Genomic DNA, 22,795 nt, shown 5'->3' with positions numbered 1-22,795 from the left:
ATATTCTTAAAGGTGCTCTAAGCGTTGTCACACGTTTTTTAGTCTACAACATTTTTTGTCACATACAGCAAACATCTCCTCACTATTTGCTAGCTGCCTGTCCCCTGAACACACTGTAAAAAACATCTCCTCACTATGCGCTAGCTGCCTGTCCTCTGAACACACTGTAAAAAAACGCGGTCTCTGTAGACACAAACGCCAACAAAAACAAACTGCACCAACCTGCACCACCAAACATAACAAACAGTGTTCCAGCCAATAACCGACAAGAAGGAGTTAGTTGAGCCCATCACCGCAGCAGTGTTAGCACGTAGGCTACTTCCACAATGCGTTCATGATTCATTCATGTTTCAGGAAGCGCGGAAGGGAGGGGGAGGGGACGGGATGAGGAGGAGGGAGGGGCGAGCTAGCCTCCGTTGTGTTTGACAATACTTCAAACATCAACAAGAAGTGACGTCACCCAACATCGCTTAGAGCACCTTTAATACATGTAGGTAGTCTTTGTAGGTTCTCGAAATACTCTTCACCCATTTACTATTTAATTGTTATAACCAGCTTAAAAAAGTTTTTTTTTTAACCTTGTTGTGTATAATAAAACCACGTTTCAAAGGTGTTACGACATTGCACACAATAATCCCATGAAAAAGATTATTATTAATAATGATTTAATAATCATAGAGATACCGTCCTCTATCCACTGATTGGGATAACCTCATTGGTGAAGTTTAGTTTTACATCACCTTATGATCATTTCATTGATTTATTTCCTCCAGTTCAAGTGTCATGCATGATTTTAACACCCTGTTGACACAAGATGTATTAAAGCTTCTTGTTGGAGTCATCTCGCGCCTGCCTGACGGAACAGACATGCTTACATATTTATCACCGCAGCAGTCTCCGCTGGCTGCAAACAGCTTGAACTTCACTCACGCTTCACACATGTACCCAAAGTGGGTTTTTAGGCTTCATGTCATATTTTCGACAGACTTTAGACCATAAGTACACTACCGAGCAAAGAATTTTCCAGGCTCCAAGGAAGATATCCTACCTTGTTTTGGGGTCGGACTGAAGCACTCCAAAATTTCGGCCTTTAGAGTCCATGGTGATGCTGACAGCTCTGTGGACATACGGGAGTTTCTCCAGGCGGATTCGCTCATACACTGTCCCCGCATCCGAATGGCCACAAACCTCCACACTGCCCTCTAAGATTACAAGAAACAGATTTAAAATCAACACACTCTTTTAAATCACTTCTTAAATCCTATTTTTAGAAACTTGCTTCAATGATTTACTTCAATGTTGTTTATCTTCTTTATTTGTATCCTTCTACACTTTTGTTTTAACTAATACACTTCAAATGTGTATCTTTAGGTCACTCCTTTTATTTATCAAAGCAGTTGGTAAATTTCTAAATTGGCTATACAAATGTAAGGTTTAGTGTAATGAAAACTAGGGGTGGCACGGTTCATGGAAACATCCGAACCGTTGGGTCCGCTTGTCTCGGTTCGGAGCGTGTGTGCGTCGCACGGTTCGACGCATGCGCAATGTAGCTTCGTGCCCGTCAGGTGCCCGTATGTGACCTCAGACAGTGTGTTTCCCTTCCACACGTAAGAAGAGGAGGGAACAAGTTACCAACAAAACTTACAGCGAAAGACGTGCAAAACATTTCAGACCGTCCTGCCAACCTGTACACATTTTAACAAAAATGTACGCTGTAACGTTTTTTCACTCTAAAGTCGCTGAAAGCTGCTGCTGTTTCAATCCTGTCGGCTCTCTGCAGCGGGCGGGGCTGCTCAGTTCCCCCCGAGACTGACACACACACACACACACACACACACACACACACACACACACACACACACACACACACACACACACACACACACACACACACACACACACACACACACACACACACACACACACACACACACACACACACACACACACACACACACACACACACACACACGGTGGATGCAGGAAAAAATGGAAATGAGATGTACACAATGACCTAAATTGAGGACAGCTACGCTCGTTATTGTAAGTGCAATGATAAGTTAAAGTCCAATAAGTACTTCATCAAACCGTATGAATGTGTGTCCCAGGTCAGGTCAGGATAGAAAATGAACTAACAATGTAAAGATCAACAAGCCACTGACAGTGACAGACATGTTCAAATTTGATTCATTCATAAATTATTATTTTTGTCTTAAATCCACCAGCCATTTTCATATCATACCAACATTTGCAGCATCCTGAGCCTTTTTGGTAAGGTTACTAGGAAAGGTCAGCCTAGAGTAATTTTATTCTCCCCAAAACAAGTTTCCTTTTGATTTTTAAAGAACTATACTTTTTTTTTTTTTAAAGTTTAACGTATTCTGACTTATTCAAAAGACGGAGCTTTAAGAGTTCCTCTTTTTTTCTTTTAAAGGATACAATTTTTGTAAGAGCTACTCTGAAGTTGGCAGTTTGATAAATGCAAGTTATTTCAATTGATATTCTGTAATATTTCAATCTTTGTGTGCTAAAAAGGCACATAAGTTCCTGTAGATGGCATTACACGTTCTCTTTTTTTTTTGCCAAATAAATGAAAAGCATGTCGAAATCATCAATGTCTTCCCTCTTGCTGTATCTACAGCTCACCTAGCTTTCCTCAGAGATGGTCCCAATAATGGGCTTAAAGTCAAGTCAAATTCAGTTTGTGCATGATTACATGATATAACTATTTTTTAATACTGTATCCTACATTGTGGACAATTAAGCTATATATCATATGCTGAATTATATTTCTGGCGTGTTAAAAAATAACAAGAACTGTAAAGAACTGAAAACCGTAACACTAAAACCATGATACGAACCGAACCGTGGGTTTTGTGAACCATGCCACCCCTAATGAAAACTATTTAAATAAAACTGACAATTGCAAAACATAGCTATATACCATGTTTCTAAATTCCTTACCTTTCTTCTCCCCGTACTTTTTATATTCTCCGGCCCACACGCCACTGAAGCCCTCCCCCTCCTGAGTCACAAACATCATGCCGTTCTTGCTGAGAGCTATGTCCGACATGAAAACCTGACGCCCATACGCCCACCGGCACTGTCTCACCGAGCTTCCAGAGGACCGCCAGCAGAACACCTGGCAGAGAGAGAAATGGAGGGGGGGGGAAGATTTAAGGAAAGTTACACAGACCAGTCTTAGTCACCATTTTCATCTATAGGACCCCATATAGGTTAGCTTGCTTTGGGATTGTATAACTGTCTATGATGCACCAAAGGTTAGATAACAATAGGGGAAATAAAAATAACAATGTTATACATTCTGCTTGAGTTTCTAAATGTTAGTGCAGTGAGAGAATTAAGATTTAACTACACTTTTAACAATTGATTTAGGCCAAATAATTAAGTAATGATTCTGTCCACAATGTGAACAGAGTGAAACACATTTTCACTTACCCTTCCAGCTTCATCTAGTGCCAGGATGGCCACCTTTTCCCCTCCTCCCTCGTTCAGGAGCTGTGGAACCACACGGTGGTCCAGACTACCACCGCTGACCAGAACCTTCCTGATGTTCAGCTGCCTTAAAGACACCAATCAAAATGAATAATTAGAAAAACACAAAAACTAACGAAACAGTGTCACATTCAAAGCATATGTATAATACACTTCATCATTTAATTTGTCCATCTTTGGATCAAGATCTACATTTCTTGGTGGAAGGCGCTCTGTGAGTGAGTCCGGTGTGTTATCGCTCTTTAACAGACAGGCATGCACTTAGCCCCACTTTCCAACACACAGATATGATGAAACAAAAAGATAACCTAACAGTTTCCAGTTAAGTGGGTGATTTTTGATGAGCTGCCATTTAAATTAGGTCTGATTAGAATACTGGAGGTGATGCAGAACCAACAGCGCCTCTGGTGGCTTGAAAAGGTTGCACATATAAATCAGATCAATGAACACTGAAGAACAGAGAGAGTACAACCTTTCATTCTTTACAGTGATAGTACCTTTGCATTTGTCTGACATCACAAGATGTCTTTTTTTAACTTTGAAATGAATACTGGATTTAAACAAGACATTTGCCCAATTCTTCTTCAATGGGATGCTGGATTTGGAGACAACCTGCTCAAAATGAATGGAGAATGCACATTTTGTGATTTTGTGTAAGGCAATCTTCAGATTATGGTATAATGAACCAGTTTGTTCCATTTATTGCTTTGATTACATTTGGAAAAAAATGATAAAGAAAAAACACTAAATTGAGGTCATGCTGATTTTGCATGCTGTTTTGTTACAAGTCTTTTCATGAAATGGAATGAAGCTTCCATTTCATGAAAAGACTTGTAACAGGCTTCTCTTATTTTTACAGTTTAATAAGGGGTGGTTTAATGTCCTATTTACCTTGAAGCCATTTTCTTGCACTGGTAGTCAGCCAACAGGTAGACGTCCCCCTTCTCAGTCACAACCACTGTTGCTCCATCACTAGCTGCTGCCATAGCTATGGTGACATCCTTGTGGTATAGGGCCGATACCTGCCGGGGGGCTGTCACACACTTCTCTCCATTAGGATCAAGCAAGTAACCTGCAGATCAACACACAATGGAGTACAAAATATACGTTACATTAACATATCAAGTTGCCCATATACAGTGTGTGTGTTTAATATGGGTTTTTACTTAAAAACAAATAAAAAGTCACATGATAGCCTTTTGTGTCATTCATCTCTGACACAATGGAGGGTCTTTCCTCCTCACCAAACCTCCAACAGAAGTAGATAAACATTTCTACCGTTCTAACATTCCAACAAGATCATGCTTGCATGCTAAAAATATTAAGACTTTATCTTTATTCATTACTCTGACACCTAAGTGTGCCACAGGGTGTGGGTGAGATCTTTATCTGCTCAACATTCAGTATCTTAAAGTGCCCATATTATGAAATATTTCTGGGATTTGGGGGGTTATTTTGTGTCTCTAGTGCTTCCACACGCATACAAACTTTGAAAAAAAAAAAACATCCATGCTGTTTAGATTGAGATACAGTTTCTGAATGTGTCCTGCCTTCAGTCTCCAGGTGAGCTGGTCAAAATCTGCACGGCTTTCTACGTCACTAGCCGAGACGAGGGGCCTAGGGGGCTAACCGTTAGCATGCTAGCTCGTTCTCAATGGCAAAACACTGCTACAACACACACAAATTCACCCTAATCTACAAAATAAATTGTATAGAACTACTTACATGTCCCTGTTCTGCAGGTATTCCACGCAAAGTTTGAAGTGCGCCCTCGTTGAGAAGTCTCCCAGCTAATCCTGCTTTGTACAGGCTGAAGTTGGAGAAACAGCTAGCTAGCTCATGTAATCCTTACCTAGCTACTGCGCATGTGCGACTGACAACAAAGATCTTACAGAAGTTGAGATGTCTCACTCTGTAGCTAAAACAGAGACCTGAACACAGGGTGAAAAGAGGAGCTGCAGCAATGTGCAGTACAACAAAAATTTGGTGTTTTTTGAAAATTAAACCATGTAAACCTATTCTGGTACAACCTCAAATTACAATTATGAACCTGAAAATGAGCATAATATGGCCGCTTTAAAAGCAGTGCCATTTTCGCTCATAACACTGGCTTTGCTGACATTTCAATGTTGAGGCTTACCCAGCTGGCCTCCATTGAGTCCCATTGTGTAGACAGCCTCCCTGGTCCACAGCACTGTGTGGAACCTTCCTGCTGCAACTCCAATCACTGTCCTGCCTTTCAGCGTCTTGGAGAACACCTACACACACAGCATACCACAGGGACAGTGAGACTAGAGAATACAGAATTGAAGTGTTTCGAGACACAACATCAAAGATCATTATTAACGTACTGGTTGTATAAAACACTAAATCACTCTCAAAAGGAAAGTTGCATACTATGAAACAGAGCAGATTAAAGAAGTCCAAACACGTTGTCATTTCATTCACCAAAATGACCAAATCTCATTTGGTATACAAACAATGCTCGTTACGTGCACTGCAAAATGTCATCTGCCCTCTTCCGTTATCATCCCTGCTACCTCTTACCTGTTTAGGGACATGAGCTGAGGCAGGAGGAGGAGCCAGACCTAGCTGGTGGAAGGTGTTGAGGCCAAAAGTGTACACGTAGCCTTCTTCTGTCAGCACCACTGTGTGGTCTTTAGCTGCCGCCACCTGGGAGCAGTGGTGGGACATCAGACCTTCCACCATCCGGGGAACCTGCGCACAGAAGTGGGATAGAAAAGATAATGAGAGAGATTAGAAGAAAGAAAGAGAAAAAAAAAAAAAAAAAAAAAGTGTACACAAAATACAGCCCAGAAGAACATCCTAAGCTCAATGTTCAGCATTCAATGGTATCTATTTGATTTGACCAGTAAAAGCTATTGAAGATTGACAGTTTCCTCTACATTAACTCGTGACAGTATCCCATGCCTGAATCTTTAGCACTAGGGCAAATCCCTGTGTATAACAGTTATTTATATCTATCTGCCAGTGATTCTGTCACTCAAATGGCACTGTCACAGGAGGAGTCCCGCTGTTTGCTGCTGCGAGAGCTAATGTAAAAGTCTGGTGATAGTCTATACTTTTCTTACTGTCAACAAATCCCATAAAAAAAGATAAAAATAGACCCTGCCAACAAGTATTGTGTGTGTATCGAAAGCCATCCACATGGGCACTGTAGCGTTTTGTGCATTTTCTTTTTTACACGTTTTACAAGTTATCAAATGTACATTGCAGAGAGGATGCCAGTGCCTGCTCCACCATAACTGATTAAAAGGTTTCCAAACAATTTATCCCAGCCACCCCCCATGTGATGCATTAAAACAGTCTAGGGGAAACTTTTTAGACTTTAGGTTCCAAGAGGGAATACTCACTTCACTTTGACATTTTCATGCCAAAATAATCATTTTGTTTCCCCACAAAAATACACTCCCTTGACACTTTATTGGTTACACCTAAACAATTATGCAATCTAATGCAATCCAGTACAACAGCTGTGCCACATACTCTACCTTTACAAAGCTTATAATAGAGACAGAGGGCATCGCGTCATACTCTGAAAGCCACACCCACCGGTTCCACCTCGTCAGTTTCGTCTGCTACCAAACAACAGAAAAATGCCTAAAAGCTTATGTGTTGTGATATTCACTACCAAGAGGGTAAATAACCCATGATTACGTTTGTATAAGCTGATGACCCTAAAACTAAGCTTTTACGAAGACAAAAGTGGAATCAGCAGGGAGAATGGGAAGACTGTGCGATCCTGACACTAAGCTAACGATACGTTCGACGTTACCTTTGCCGCAAGCATTTCATTACCAAGTCAAATATCCAAATGTCAGTTATAGGCTAACTATATGTCTGTAAATTAAGCTAACACGTAATGTCGTACACAACCTTAGCTTAGTGTCAGGATCCCACAGTCTCCCCATTTTTCCTGCCGATTCCTCACGTCTGTATCCACGTTTGTCTTAATAAAAGCTCAGTTTTTCAGGTCGGCAGCTTATAAAAACTTAAGTTGTGTGTTCTTTGCATTGTTGGTAGCGAGTATCACCACACAGCAGCCTTTAGGCATTCATCTGTTGTTTGCTAGCAGACAAAATTGACTAGGAGGAGCCTTCACACAATACAAGTCAATGGAGAGCGGAGAGTGGTTTTCCCCTCCGGTGGGGGCAGGACTTAAATGCGCTCTGGCACATCTTCGAAATAATGCCCTGTAACAAGTCTCACCAGATAAGTCTGTTCATCTCCATGGCCAAGTCGTCCTCCCAGGCCATGCCCACAGGTGAAGACCTGGCCTTTCTGAGACAGGAACACAGAGTGGAACTTACACAGGACCACCTAAAGGGACAAGAGGAGATTAAACATGGACATAATTGCATTTTTTCAGTTTTTGCTTTTTATTAGTATTTTAAAAGTACTGGACATTCTATTCCAAGGAAAAAAAACAGAGTCTGAAGTTTGTGCTAATTAAGGCTCTTGTCATTATGATTTGGACTTCAGTGGCTGCGTGCATCTTTTTCCATGTCCCTCAGCCAAGCCCTCTTGTAGTAATAGTAAAACACTATGCCAATAAAGGCCAGGGCACAAGTGGAAAAGCAAACATCATTATTAATACATTGCTACCCTCAAGCTGTCAATAGATGATGCAGGGATGTTTCCCAAAGTATCACATTGACGTGGACATTCACACACGTGCATACACATCAGCGCAGTTTATTTAATTAAAAACATGTCATTGTGGAATTAATATTTAACCTCTGGCACCTGCTGGGTTGGGCTAGGAAGACAAAGACCAAATGCAGTACCACTGGGTCATTGTGTGGTCATGAAATCAGATCCATCTGTCCCCTACTAGGCTATATGAAATGACTCTGCATGACAAGTCCTGCAAACACGGGGTTTCTTCTGTGTCCACCAATAATACAGGTAATCATGTCTTCACAAATACACACCCCACGTACAAATACTAGGTCTTAAGAATGGATTACAATGACACCATGTCTAACACAGTCATTACTTATTCTACTACAACGTAGCATCTGGTGTGTACTCATATCACTGGGGGCAGTTGCGATATTAATCACATTAAGAGTATCCACATGGCAAATGCATGAAATTGTAGCCAGCCTGGCACAGGCTCAACAAAGTCACAAATGAAGACTATACATGAGAAGACAAACCCAAATTAGTCCACGCCTGACACACCAACTATGCCCTCTGTTTGACTCAGTCCCACAACATTACTGATCCTCCTGATAATGTACCATGGCTGTATAACCACTAGCTTTATTTATATATGGAACACAAAGTGTAAAGCTCTCAAGCAAAACCAGTTATTTCTACATCTGTGGTTTGAGAAAGTATGAGCCAGTATGAGCCATGCTTGGAGGGAAAAGCATTTAACAAATGCTGCTTTACCCTGAAGAGAAGGTTGTGTCATACAGGACTCTGGGGAGGGAGTGTTTTGCTGGTTTACCCAGGTGGTGTGCCTTATCTGGAGTACCCATGTGCATTGGCTTCTCTCAATGCAAAACATGTTGGCACAGAGTTGAAGCATACAGTACAGCAGAGCTGGGCGATATGGAGAAAATCAAATGTCACACTGTTTTTGAGCAAATGCATCAATGGCGATATGGCAGGGTTGACTATTGGTGCTTTAACAAAATATTAACACAATGAGAGTTTTGATAAATAAACAGCAGTAATGTGGATACAATGACTAAGAAGGTAAAGGCAAATAAGCCGCTAGTAAGTTTAAAACCAGGAAAAGACAACACTTTTGTCATATCACAATATCCAAAATCTAAGACGATATCTAGCCTCATATATCGATATAATATCAATATATTGCCCAGCTCTACAGTACAGTAAGGGGCATTACTGCTGTGATGCATGCAAGTGGGGTTTTCAGGGAAGGGAAGCCCTATGCTGTAGGAAAACACATTCTTACTCCCCGGAGAGCTGGGACAACAGCAGCGTGTCGTTAGCCTACCTGCTTGATGTAAACCCCCGTCCTGGCAAACACATCCACAAGCTCAGGGTGCTGTCGGCTCTCCTGATTACCATGCCCGAGACTGAAATTAGTATTGTTTCCCCATGTGTATACTTCAGTTGGGTCTGTAATGAAGAAGGAAAAAAAACAAAGGACAGTCATAGCACTGCCTCCACCTGAAGCTTGATTTAACCACTGGTCTTTTCTGCCATTAAAAAAAGACAAGGCTTTACATGCTCGTGCATGTGTGTGTGTGTGTGTGTGCTTTACAAAGCACCTTTCTCAACAAGTCAATTCAAAGTGATTCACATAAGACATAAAAGCAATAAGAAAAGAAACAAGGCGACATAAAAAGACACAGGCATTAAAACTGTAAAATAAAATATAAGGTAAAAATAAGCTAAAATAGAATTAAACAGAATGATATCTTGTTCTTCCGCAGTGGGTAGTAGATCCTTTTCTACTGTATATAATGTGAATATCACAAATCATAATGGCTAGAAAGACATGTGATGTAGCACAGGGAGAGTTAAATCCCATGCATGTACAAGTGTGAAATGCATCATTAAACAGAATGAGTCATCATCATGCTAATAAGCCTGGCGACTCTCGACAAAAACAAAACTAGAGTCAATAGTTTCACCACCAATGTCGTACTGGTGTAATGTGGCGTATGATGGCCCTGGTGAAGGCCACAAGCCCAAACATGTTGGTCTCACAATTAACTTGCTCTTTATACTACAAGTGTTGCTGGACATTCACACGTTTTTCCCTTCTTCATGCACCTTGGAAGTAGGTGAAGTTGTGACAGATATCCCAAGGGGATCGGACAGGTGTAAATAGACAGGTAAAGGGGGACAACATGCAGCAAAGGGCAGCGGGTATGAATCGGGCCACTGCAGTAAGGACTCAGCCTTGAGTATATGGGGCGCCTCGTCATCATTTTCTTACCGGTGTTTTTGAACACAACATGCGATGGTCTGTCCTTCATTGTAAGGTCCAGGACAGAGAGACCCTCCTTGTCGTGAGTGGAAAGTAGTCCTCCATGCTGAAGCAAAGTCAAGAAACAAAAGATATTCAAAGTCAAGTCAAAATCTTGAAAATAAGCAAAGAATAATCTCAATTTTTTCCTTTTACGGCACGTTACTTTCCACATTGTTGCATTGTTTGACTTTGACCATTTAAATGGGAACACCTTGAACAACTCTACAGCACGTTCTTTGGTGATCCGTGTTAAATATATACCTTGACCAGCGATATGAGACAGTGGATCTGTCCGTAGAAAGCGCTGCGATGCAGAGCGGTCCAGCTGGACTCCTTATCCTTCACCATCAGGTCAGCACTCTTACACTCCAGCAGCCACTCCAGCAGGGTCTTTTTCCCCAGTGAGGATGCCAGGTGCAGGGCTGTGCGACCAAAGGCATCTCGCAAGGTGGCCGCATTGTGGCAGTGTGAGGTCAAGAATGCCCGCAGCTGCCCCTCCGAGCCGCCCGTTAGTGCCGCTACCACCTCGTCTGCATGCTGCTGTGAGCGGCATTTGGGGGTGCAATCCAGCAGTGGCAAACTCATCCTGACCTCTGCCAAACCCTCAGAGTAAACCCCACCCCCCCTCCCTTTTCTATTACAAAGTCCCTCTTTCAGCCCACAACCCACAATTACAAAAAAGAAAACTAACACAATATAATGTGAAGTAACAAATCAAAAACACAGTCACTACAATTGTGTACTATAACAGAGATGCTCTCCAAGAAGAAAAAGTACATGCAGAAAAGAATGTGTCAACAAAAGATTGAAGATGGTTAGGAGTGCTAGAATTGTGCTTGTGTTGAGGTTCCACTGCACCCTAGCGACCCCAGAGCCTTTTGGCGACTGGTTTCAGTCCACCATTTCAACCAGGAGTTGAACACAAACTAAGGTGCTTGCAGCGTACGATGGCATCAAAAATTCAATAAATTACAAAACCTCTTGTGCGTTTTATACAAAATTGTACATTTCAATGTTTGCAAAAATAGTTTTTCCTCTAAATACTCTTGATCATTTACAAAAAGGCAAATTTTCAACAACCCTCCTTGTCGTCCAGCAGTCCAACCATCACACTGGAGGGGAAAGGACGCCTTTCCCCCCAAAATTCTCACTTTCCTTTTCAAAACTCCATAATTGTAGAGTGCACCTGAGGAACACAAATTGAGAGTTATCAGTGAAAAACAATGGCCTACATTCACTTTGTTTACATGCACAAGTTCAGCTGGGTGTGCAGAATGCAGGAGTTAGGGGAGACCCAAAACTGTAAGTGCAAAGGTCAGAGCAAGTTCGACCTAAATACACACTACAAAGGCCAAATCAGCTGAGTTGACAGGTTTGCCTGACAGGTACTTGACAACGCTGTGCAAATAAGATTAAGGCAAATTTAAACTTTGCATATGGGTAATGTTTAGCGTGTGAAGAAAGTGCACTTGCATTAATTGGGGTGGGTGTTGTTTTTGATGTTGACTAAACAGCAGGATTGTGTAACAGGCTAAGTTAGTTAGCCGAATGCCATTAACGTTAGCCTGTCAATTTTGGCTGCGCCCCATTTAACCCCATTTAACTTTCTGCGTCATAGCAGTGCGGTGTTGAAGCCATTGTAAACCTATTTATTTTAATAGAATGAGATAAACTGACCACTTGCTAGCCGTAGCAGGCTGTGCAGAAGCACGAACAGCTAAACGTTACTTCATCCAGGTATTAGCTCATAATGCCGAAGCTGGATAACGTTACACGTCGAGCCACATCATAATTTGCTATATTTGTTTTCAATTCTGACAGCTAACCAGACACCTGTCGTGGGAAAAAGCAACTTTAAAGATATAGGTTTTTCAAGTGTCGTTAGCTAGCGTTAGCTGATTTTACCTTGGCAGCTATCTTTAGGGAGCTCACCGAAAGCTAGCGTTAGCCAACTGTTTTGCTAAGGGAAATTGACGTCGTATAATTTCTTACCTTTCGCTAGATAAAGAAACAAGAGGACATGGAGAAAGTTGCATCAACGACGTACATCCAGTGTGTCATTACTACTAAGAGATGCTAGGGTTTTTCCACTGGTGCAAATTTTGACAGGACTGGACGCCGGAAACCCTGCAGTTAGGTAAAAAAAAAAACCTTCGCTAATGTCGAGACCTGTCATTGGTCAGGGAGTGTACATCTCAATATTCTATTGGTTGATTTTGGGGGGTGCTGTTGCTGTATCAATTATGTCATAGGAATTATTTATTATTATTTTTTAGGGTTTACATTATAAACATGATCATAAAATTAAAACATATTAATAAACAACACGATAAATGCACTTAGAAGTTAACATTCTGATGTGAAATGGTATACACATTGTAAATTCATAATAAATGATACAAGAAGACAAGTTCTTGTAGTATGACAAAATGGGTTGTTTCTTTAATAGAAAATAAAAAAATAATTTAATATTCCACACACAATCTACCTTTTGAGCGCACCACACTAACAGTAGTGTGGGCATGTAAGGTGGATGTAAAAAGCTTGTAGATCCTTCACAATAACATCATGTCAGTAACAATATAGTTCCATACACAACAGATAGACTTCAGGTGGAGTATCACTTTCAGCCTGGATCCGGGTTTCACAGAATCACTCAGATGATTGTCACATTGACCCACGCTAAGAATAGAAAGGGGTCAAAGGATGGTAGAGCTAAGGTTACACTGGGATCTACACCGGGGCTTCCAGATATGACATTATCATGAATGCATGAGCCCACACACAGTTTTGCTCATCAGCACTATAATCCTCCAAAATCCAGCAGACAACTCCAGGGTCACCACCTAAATCATTTCTCAAAAGTATGTGGAAACCATGTGATACTTTTTTTCCATCATCATTTGGTTGAGGACATTATTTACAGCTACCAAAAAGCAGTTTTGCATAATGCGTTGAGGAAAAACTAGAACTTGCATTGCTCTCACATTGGTAAGATCCAGGAGTTCCTAAACCTTTTTTTGTGTCAGTAACACTGGCACACACCTTTACCTTAAATATATATATATATATATATATATATATATATATATATATATATATATATATATATATATATATATATATATATATATATATATATAGCCAGGCATCTTCATCCAACTTATTACAAGTCGTCTTTCCTTTGCTCTTATTTTGAGTTTTTTTGTCTATGTGGTTCTGTATTATGTGGACATACAAGTTGACATATCTTGACAATGTTTTTTTTTCCTGCCTTCATTGGGTATGGTATCCTCACTGTGCCTAAAAAAGGAATTGTGGCTTTTCTAAATGAATAGTAGTAAATTATGGGTTCAGCATGTGACATTATCAGTGGATCAAATGATTAATGTGTTTCTACTTGTTACTTGTTTTCTTTTGGCTTCTCAATTCCTTTAGGCTGTATGTGTGTGTGTGTGTGTGTGTGTGTGTGTGTGTGTGTGTGTGTGTTTTCCGCACACATAGCCGTGTGTTAAACTGGGTTAGATACAATCAAACCTTGTGATAGGCCTATTAGGTCAAACTGCTTTTCCCCTCAGGAATTACAAACTTTTTCATTCCCCTACATGTGAAGTCATTTCCCTATCGACATTATGTCAAGATATCTTAATTTAAAAATTAAAAGAAAATTCCATCTGAAAATATGTTTGTGGTTGGTAATGGTTTAGTAGCCTATGGAATTGCAACAAGCATCACTTGTGTGTGTAAATGTCTAATCAGAAGATATGTATTTCACTACATTGTAAATACATTGGTAGAGGCTCATCCTAGGGTGACTTGTGAAGCTGGGACGTCACTGGCTCTCCCTCAGGGACCCTGGACCCTCAAGTCACCGGGCTCAATTTCTGTTACAGGTAATTTTAGGGAAAGTAGTTGCGATTTTCACAATGAGATGTTTAGTTATCAAGTTAAGGTTAATGAAAAAAAATCATCATGCGTGGAAAATTGAAATCAAAATCTGAACGAAACTTGTAAGAGTTTCTGTTCACCCCCTTTTGCAGGAAAATGGTATGCTCCCTCCTTCCAATGGTCTGCACTGTGCTGCTGTGTTTTGGTCTCGTCTTTCCCCTCCAGACTCCCAACGTCTAGGAAAGCAGCAAGCTGGGAGTAGGGAGCCTATGTATTGGCACCTTTTGGGAGACAAAGAGGATAAGTCTGTTTCAGAACCAGCAGCTCGACTAAGATATTTGCCGATTTGACATTCTGCACCAGACTTCGACACAACGCCGGCGACTGGAAAAAACATTCCGTAAAGCCTGAGGTTTGGAAAGACAATCAAGAAAAGGGAAAAAAGCCTCGGAAGTTCGCGAGCTTCGTCCGCATCACCTTTATCCTCATGGAAACGTAGACTTAACCTACACGAGGATGGTTTGGGGGTAGTTATATGGAGTCTGAGTTGGCACTGGGAGCAGTTTTCGAAAAGATAAAGGCGGGAAACACAGTCGGAAAAACTTTCCCCTTGTTCAAGAAGAAGAAGAAGACGGTGAGTAGGTCGCACGTTCTGCGCCAGACATATTTGCACATTCCAAGATGCGCCTGTTGAACACGTCGTGCGGTTGTGACCGCGGAGACATGCGAGGGAGAACACACATGTCCGGAATGTTGCACTTTCTTTTCCTGCTCGCGGCTGTACTGTCCTGTCACGGCTGTCCGGAAAAATGCCTTTGTGTATCACAAACTGTGAAATGCCAAAACCTGGGCTTGGACGCGATTCCGCAGCCTCTACCGGCCAATACCAAAATACTATTCGTCACAGGAAACAACATTTCCCGGATCAGTGTGGACTCTTTCCCAACCCGCCTGCAACTGTTGACAGATCTCTATCTCAGTGGGAATGACATGGAGTCTGTGGATGCTATGGTATTTGACAACTTGCCAAACCTTGTGCGGGTGGACCTGAGCGACAACAGAATCCAGAATTTCAGCGAAAGAGCTTTCCCCGCTGAGAATAAAGTGCAGCACTTGGACCTCAGCAGGTCTTTCCACAATCATTCCTTTGTGGATGTGGTCCTGAGCGTTCTTCAGAGTGGAAACCTCCTCCGGCTGACAGTCTTGGACCTGTCCAACAATAACCTGGTGATTCTTCCAGACAACCTATTCACCGGCCTCTCCAACCTGGTCAACCTCAGCCTGCAGAACAGCTCCATCATCTCCATCCAGAACGGGACTCTGAGGGCGCCGCCCCTGCTACACCTTGACCTGAGGGACAACAGCCTGAGGGACCTGGCCACCTCCACCCTGGCAGAGTTCAGCCTCAAGCCTGCACTCCGCATCCAGCTGGCGGGGAACCCCTGGCGCTGCGACTGCTTCATGGACGACATGCTCCTGTGGCTGAAAAACTCCACTCAGGTCGTTGACATGCAGAACCTGACCTGTGAAGACCCGAAGGCCCTGAGACGCCAGGCGCTCCTGCAAGTCGAGCAGTCCCAGCTGAAGTGTTCAGGCGACATGAAAGGCGTGCTGGAGACTTCGTATGTTTTCCTCGGTCTGGTGCTGGCCCTGATTGGTGTCATATTCCTGCTGGTGCTCTACCTGAACAGAAAAGGCATCAAGCGGTGGATTTACAACATCCGGGATGCTTGTAGGGACCACATGGAGGGGTACCATTACAGGTACGAGTTAAACTCGGACCCACGTCTGGCCAACCTGAGCATCAATTCGGATGTGTGAGCGAGGACAGGACACTGTCTGGCACCCCCGCAGTGAGATATTAAATGACTTGTACTGTTAGAATTTGCATGAAAGTCTTCCTCCCCTTCTCTCTCTAACCCCCAACATGATGCTATTCAGATTTCACATCTGTCATGGCTCCTAATTAACCCCTCTCACAACCTCCATTTAACCACTGCCGCATGTCCAATACAAAGTACCCGGCAGCTGTGATGTCAACTTCGTTTCCTCCGTGTAACATTGCATGGACAATGAATCATGGCAAATTATTATTATTATTTTTTTTTTTTTTTTGTGGAGAGTTGCAAAGAGTGATATGTTCTATTTTTACTTTTCCTAAAGGAGAAACGTATGGAGTACATTGACTTTTAAGTGAAAGAGAACAAAAACACACTTTGGTGGTCATTGCATCCTTGTCATTATGCCTCTGCTGCAGAGAAATGCTCGTTGTAATGAGTTTGTTCTTTTTAACGTGAATTTGTGATATACAATATGCCTCTTGAATAGTTATAGTGCACAATGCATAGTTTTGGGATTTAGTAGGTGGATGTATTTGCTTTTTTTTTTCTTTCTGTGAAGCTATTTGGCTGAATAAAATGCCTCTGGATTGCCGGTATCTGTCTCTACTGAGGATCTTTTAATCCTTCGACTGACGAGTGTGATACACAGGAGAGCCACTCATTCCTGAGGCAGTGCAACAGCTAGCATGAAACCGATGACAAAAGCTAAATCTTAATCCAGTTGTCAACCAGTATGTGGGGAGAAGTCAGTTTACGTACTGTTGATGCGGGGGTTTTTTTTCGTTAACAAGTGAGTTGCTGCACCAGGAAATGAAGACGAATTGACAAGTTGAATGGAGGACATACTGTCTGACTTTAAATGGGCTTCAATCTGTAGGGCTATAGGGGATGACAGCAGCAAATTTCTATCTCCCATCCAATTAGCTTCCTGCTGTGAATCTGATAAAAATCCTCGCCCTGCGGCAAATTCCCCCCCAATAAAAGGACTGTGAGCTGCAGCCAGTGGGCAGGTTTCACATCCAACTTCCTTCTACCAGTAGACTCCAGCATATACTGAAAGTATCAGTGTACCCCAGCTGCAAAAAAACCAATTATATATGCGGTTTCGTGGCACATGCTAATGAAGGCAAACCGAGTTTCTCATGGGGCGCACAGAGGTATTATGGAAATGAGCTCAAGCGGCTTTTCATGTAACCCTGTTTTAGGGGAGCTAGCATCCTTAGAAAACGTGTTTTCTATTAACGTTCATACCCAACTGTCAATTGCTTTTTTCTCATTCCGTCCAGTATAGTATGGATGAATAACTAATGTGTGGAATTTCTTTGAATGGTATACAATGCATGTTGTTGTCTAGCAGTCTAAATTAATGAAGTTGCGTGCTGTGTCTGCACACAGGAATAACCTTCCTTGGCCCCTTTGAAGAGCACCTGGAAAGATAATGAGTTGCCTCTCCCTCCATCTTTCGCTCACCACATCTCTAACAACTGGCCCTGCATAGCCTGTAGCTACATGTCATTTGTGGTATAATAACAGCATGGCTCATGCACAGATTCCCTTCCCAATGTGTGTCTATAGCAGCAACATGGCGTGTCGTCATGGCATATCTTTGTGTTTCAGTATGAAAAGTGTTCCTTCATTTTTGTCATCAGCAGCAGCTGCAATTAATTGGGATTGTCTCTGGCTGTGTCTGATTACGCTCATTGGACACGAGGAAGGGAAGCGCTGTGTAACACTCTCTGTCTGGTCTGGTGCTCTGCCTGGTGTTAATGCTCTATATATCTCCTGGCAAACACAGCGGCCGCTCAACTGTCTCTGTGGGCTGGAGACGCGTGGTCACACCTTCAGCTTCACACTTCCCGCCTGGAAAATCTCTATGTTCAAACATGGCATTGCCAATTTTGGAAATAAGGAGTGTGTAGTTGTCTTCAATTTCAAGTTTTCAAGTTTTCCTCAATAGAATTATTGTTCTCATTGGCTTTAAGGTGTGTTTCTCAGACTTCTGATGGTCGCGACCTTTCTGGCTCTCTCGCGTCCTTTTACGATTGTGATTTTGCAGGTTGATTGCAGCCGGTTAAACAATCCCAAGCCAAAAGGCTATTACCTGAAAGCACTTGTTTCCTCACTATGGATTTGTAATTGTTGCGGGTTCATTTTGGAAATGGATGGTCTCACTTCACACACATACACACAATTCCCCGAAGTAAGGCTTCCTTTCTTACCTCTTTGTCCCAGGAGTGACGTACAGGTGCAGGCTGCTTACAACCTAATGTTTCCACAGAGACTGTCAGCGAGTAGTCCTCCTCACACACTCTGCAGATTCTAATTAATGACTGATTTTTGCCCATCCACGCCTCGAGCTACGCTTGGCAGAGCAGGTGTAATTACAGTGAAGAAAAAAAAAAAAGCAGGCGAGGGAGTGACTGGTTGAAAGGGAAGAAGAATAAAACGAGATGAGTGTGGAGAGTGCTCTCTGTTCTGTAGGCACCACGACACCTTCCCTGGCTCGCTCGGTGGGACCCTTAGTGCTTGTTAACACTCGTCTCTAAACAGCTTTGACGTCTAAATAGCCGGTCATTGACTTATGGTATCAACTGAGATCCAGAGAGAGGCCGCGGTGTGTCTCGGGCAGCTCTCTGGACTCTCTCAGCTGCCTGTTAGGGCAGGAGCAGGACTGCTGTTTGTTCTTGTCACTAAACACTGGCTTTGTCGCAGACACTTGAGCCAACCATGTTTTGTCTGCTCTACTTTGTTGTTTATCTGACCTACTGTGGCCCGACTATTATATGATTAAAGACCGAAACATTGTTATCCCACGTCTGAACAGTCAGTCACTTAGGTCAGTGGTTCCCAAACGTTTTCACGTCAAAGGACCCCTAATCTATAATAATAATTGTAATTTCCCCACTGGGGATCAATAAAGAGCATAAATTATTATTACATTATTAGTATTATTAATCTGACACAAATTAGACCACGGACCCCCATTTGATTATATTTTGTTCCAGGGTCCCGCATCTGATAGGATTTTTGCTTTTAGAGGTTTTATTACAGAAAGCGTATCAGCCGATGACCAAAATAGTCATACATTCTGTCATTGTGTTATGGATGAAATTATAGTGAAAATAAATTATTTCCCTATTTGTGGGGGACCCCCTGGAATCCCCTCAGGACCCCTGGGGCGGACCCCACTTTGGGAACCACTGACCTAGGTGTAGCACATTACCTGTGTACAGATGTCAAACCAAAATCTTGGTTTTATATATATTTTCTAGGTTTATGTATAGGTTTTTATCTTTTATTAAAGCAGATGTTGGATTTCATTCACCTTAAGGAAGATGGATATGATATACCGATACTCATTCTTTTATTGACTGATTAATAATACACGGATGTCAGTTGGAGGCCCTAATAATCGAATATATATAAATGTAAATTTGCTTTCTTATTTTCACTCTGGGATTAAAGGGTAGGTTCAGAGTATCCCATAATACTCACATGCCCATATTTACCTGTCTTTAGACTTTAAGGCGGGGCCTCCTTCCAGACAATGGGCGTACCACCCTGGGGAGAAGTGCTGTCTTCAGAATAAACTCAAAGAACAGAACTCTCATCCTTTGCTGCCTTGTGCTACCCTAGAAATCCAGAGTTCTCGCGAGAGCTCAGTTTGAATTTGCTCAGCGAGTCACTCTGGCATTCAGTAATGATGCTCATTAACTATGCCCTTGTAGCCGAGCTGCACCAATCACATCGGTGTATCTGATATAGGCGGGCCAGAGGCAAGTTGAACAGATGACGACAGCGCTGCGACGTCAAAGTCATTAGTAAACATTGCAAGATGGCTACGGAAACGGCTTTGGCCGCTACAATGAACGAGTTAGACTTGGCTTTTTATCTAAAAGAGGAACAGAAGACGGCGCTCCAATCGTTCCTTTGCAAGAAGTACGTGTTTGCTGTTTTGCCGCCCGGATACGGCAAGAGTTTAATCTACCAGTTAGCTCGCTGGTAGCTAAGAGTTTAATCTACCAGTTAGCTCCCCTGGTCGCTAAGAGTTTAATCTACCAGTTAGCTCCTCTGGTAGCTAAGAGTTTAATCTACCAGTTAGCTCCTCTGGTCGCTAAGAGTTTAATCTACCAGTTAGCTCCTCTGGTAGCTAAGAGTTTAATCTACCAGTTAGCTCCTCTGGTAGCTAAGAGTTTAATCTACTAGTTAGCTCCGCTGGTAGCTAAGCGTATGGGGCTTAGCAACACCCCGCGTATTGTTGTGATTGGTCGTAGTGTTATCCAGTTGCGTGCAGTGAGATTTTCAAATGCATGCTTGGTGCCGCCCCTCGAGTTGGGCCATTTTCATTACTCATTGCCAGACCCTTAATCTTTCGGATTCGGGTCTGGATTTCCAGGCTAGCCTTGTGGAGGGGTACCAAATAGATGAGTATAGTTAAAACACTAGCACAACTACATACAGTAAATGAACCAAACACACCAAAGCACACTATTTAACTTTGTCAAAAAGAAACCAAGCAACAAAAGTCACAGAACAAGGGCTGTCGTCTAATACTTAACGGCCAGTATATGAACCGGAGGAATGATCACAGCGAATAAATCTTTCAACGTAGATTTTGGCAAGTGAGAATTACATTTAGATAGACTTGAAAAATTCTGAACCTATCCTTTAATGGAGAGATTTAGCGGTCTGTGTTTGGAACTCTTTCAGAAGAAATTCATAAAATTTAAAAGTACTGAATAATCGCACACCTGCAGTTGAAAAACACACTGGCCTTCAAAACCTGATTATCGGTCGAACCCTGTCCCAGCCACTAGCCCTACCCCTAGAATACTGCACACACAGTCACTGTTCCCTGCTTACAACCACGTTTGTCGAGCCACATTTAATATGCCAGTGCACTTTCCTAGCGTTGAGAGACAGACTGGCAGGTTATCAGATTGCCAGAGTGCCGTAATTACATTCACCGCACCGCACCGGTCTGCTGCTCCACAAACACCTGGCAAGCTGCCCCAGCCACTGACCTTTCCCTTCGGAAAACAATTACAAAAAATTCAGACTATGTAAATGGCAGTCATACACTTTGTAGAATGAAATTATGATAAAGATTTTTTTTTACAATTCCCTCAATCTGTCTAATATGCCACCATTGCTCCTGATCCTTATGATTCATGCTTATGCTCGTTGTACGCTGCCGGGCATCGACGGGCTTGGACTACTTGTCATCCCCCCCCCCCCCCCCACTCAACCGCCACCTCTGCAACATCCCTCCACATTAGATGCCTCTGCTTCTTTAATGTGGATTTATGATGGCATACATGAGCGTGTGGAAAGCCTTCCTCCTGTTGAGCCATGTTGGACTTAATGAACAAGCGGCCTCCTAAACGAAGACGGATCTGAGCTGACAGCGCTGCGGCCTCTCCGTGCAGCATCTGCCCACAAGTGCTAGAGGGACAGATGCAGGGAAATACAGGGTTGGGAGAGATCAGGAGGCAAAAATGCAGCATTATAAAATATCTTGGCGTCTTTTGCTTACTAAACATGTATAAAGAAAGACGGAACTCAACGTAATACATTTAAAATGTGAAAATACACACAGAGAATGACCTTTATGTGTAGAATTGCTGGCACTGAGGGTCAGGTAAGGCTACTAGTTTGTTTTTACAGAATGTTGAGTAACTGCATGTTGAGGATGTAAAATGTTAATAATATGCTGACCTTTCCTGGGTAACCTTTACTATTGGGAGACTTTAGAGAATGGATTTAATAATTAATAATAAAAAAAACAACACGCCATTTTTCTTTTTTTGTATCACAAGATCTGCACAAGACTTCCCCTCTGAGGAAAAATATATGTCCTAATGACCAACATATCTTAATTATAGACACCAAAATCTTGTGATACTGGTTGATGATGTGTATTGTGCAGTGGGTAAGCGACAAGCATCTTTAAAGTGAGAGAATGAGGACATATTGCAGCTCAAAAGCTATTTTACAAAATAAAAATCCAATGTGAAATAACAAGATCTCATCTGTTTACAGCCTAAACTCAACATGCACACAAAAATCACACACACAGTTAAGGATATATCAGTTTTCAGTTTTAAAAATCTAGAGGTCAGACTGTATGACAAATCTCTCACAACTTTTCATGTCTTAAGAGTCAGTCTTCACTCAACATAGTACATTTTGAAGTGTTACCTCTGAGCACTGCAGCTACGGATCTTTCAGGCACACATGGCTGATTTGTGTGTTGATTTTCTCAGCACTCAATAGCACAGCTGATCAATGGGCCAGTCTCCAAAAAGGAGCAAATGTTTTCTTTCAATGCATTTTCTGCAAACTCAAACTTAAAACCCAGGCCGCTTCTTGTAACATCTTGCTTTTAAACCCCACTGATTAATGTTTGGACATGTACATCTAACACTGTGCCCAAGTGTTTGTTTCCTAAATGAGCTGATATCCTGACAGAGGTGGTGAGAAGTGTTGTTGTGAGTGCTGGCTTTTAGATTTTACAGCCAATCATCTTAAGTTACAAATAGCAACACCCATAAATGCTCTCGGATTTGTC

General features: G+C 42.1%; 2 protein-coding genes across 2 annotated transcripts in view; one reads left to right on the top strand and one right to left on the bottom strand.

The window, feature by feature from the left end:
- The window catches only part of ibtk (inhibitor of Bruton agammaglobulinemia tyrosine kinase), a 30,288-nt gene extending 17,605 nt beyond the window's left edge, over positions 1–12,683 (bottom strand). Inside the window, exons 1-11 of the mRNA XM_031322757.2 lie at positions 12,488–12,683; positions 10,757–11,681; positions 10,463–10,559; positions 9,512–9,636; positions 7,747–7,857; positions 6,064–6,234; positions 5,657–5,774; positions 4,408–4,588; positions 3,460–3,583; positions 2,965–3,142; positions 1,049–1,202 (exon numbers count right to left, since the gene is read on the bottom strand). Coding sequence (XP_031178617.1) covers positions 1,049–1,202; positions 2,965–3,142; positions 3,460–3,583; positions 4,408–4,588; positions 5,657–5,774; positions 6,064–6,234; positions 7,747–7,857; positions 9,512–9,636; positions 10,463–10,559; positions 10,757–11,080 — 1,583 coding nt within the window. The 5' untranslated portion in view covers positions 11,081–11,681; positions 12,488–12,683. The remainder of the gene's footprint in view (positions 1–1,048; positions 1,203–2,964; positions 3,143–3,459; positions 3,584–4,407; positions 4,589–5,656; positions 5,775–6,063; positions 6,235–7,746; positions 7,858–9,511; positions 9,637–10,462; positions 10,560–10,756; positions 11,682–12,487) is intronic.
- Positions 12,684–15,029: 2,346 nt separating this feature from the next.
- Positions 15,030–16,820, top strand: tpbgb (trophoblast glycoprotein b). Its single transcript, XM_031322788.2, has one exon. It carries the CDS (start codon positions 15,065–15,067, stop codon positions 16,202–16,204), a length of 1,140 nt encoding a protein of 379 aa, XP_031178648.2. The 5' UTR covers positions 15,030–15,064; the 3' UTR covers positions 16,205–16,820.
- Positions 16,821–22,795: the final 5,975 nt, after the last annotated feature.

Source organism: Sander lucioperca, chromosome 10 (genome assembly GCF_008315115.2).
Source record: "Sander lucioperca isolate FBNREF2018 chromosome 10, SLUC_FBN_1.2, whole genome shotgun sequence".
Lineage (NCBI taxonomy): Eukaryota > Metazoa > Chordata > Actinopteri > Perciformes > Percidae > Sander > Sander lucioperca.
Note: the sequence above shows the minus strand (reverse complement) of the source record. Positions and strands in the feature narration are given on the sequence as shown.

What these genes read in the sequence shown, in the direction of transcription:
- tpbgb (XM_031322788.2), top strand. Translation starts at nt 15,065, where the DNA reads ATGCGCCTGTTGAACACGTCGTGCGGTTGTGACCGCGGAGACATGCGA.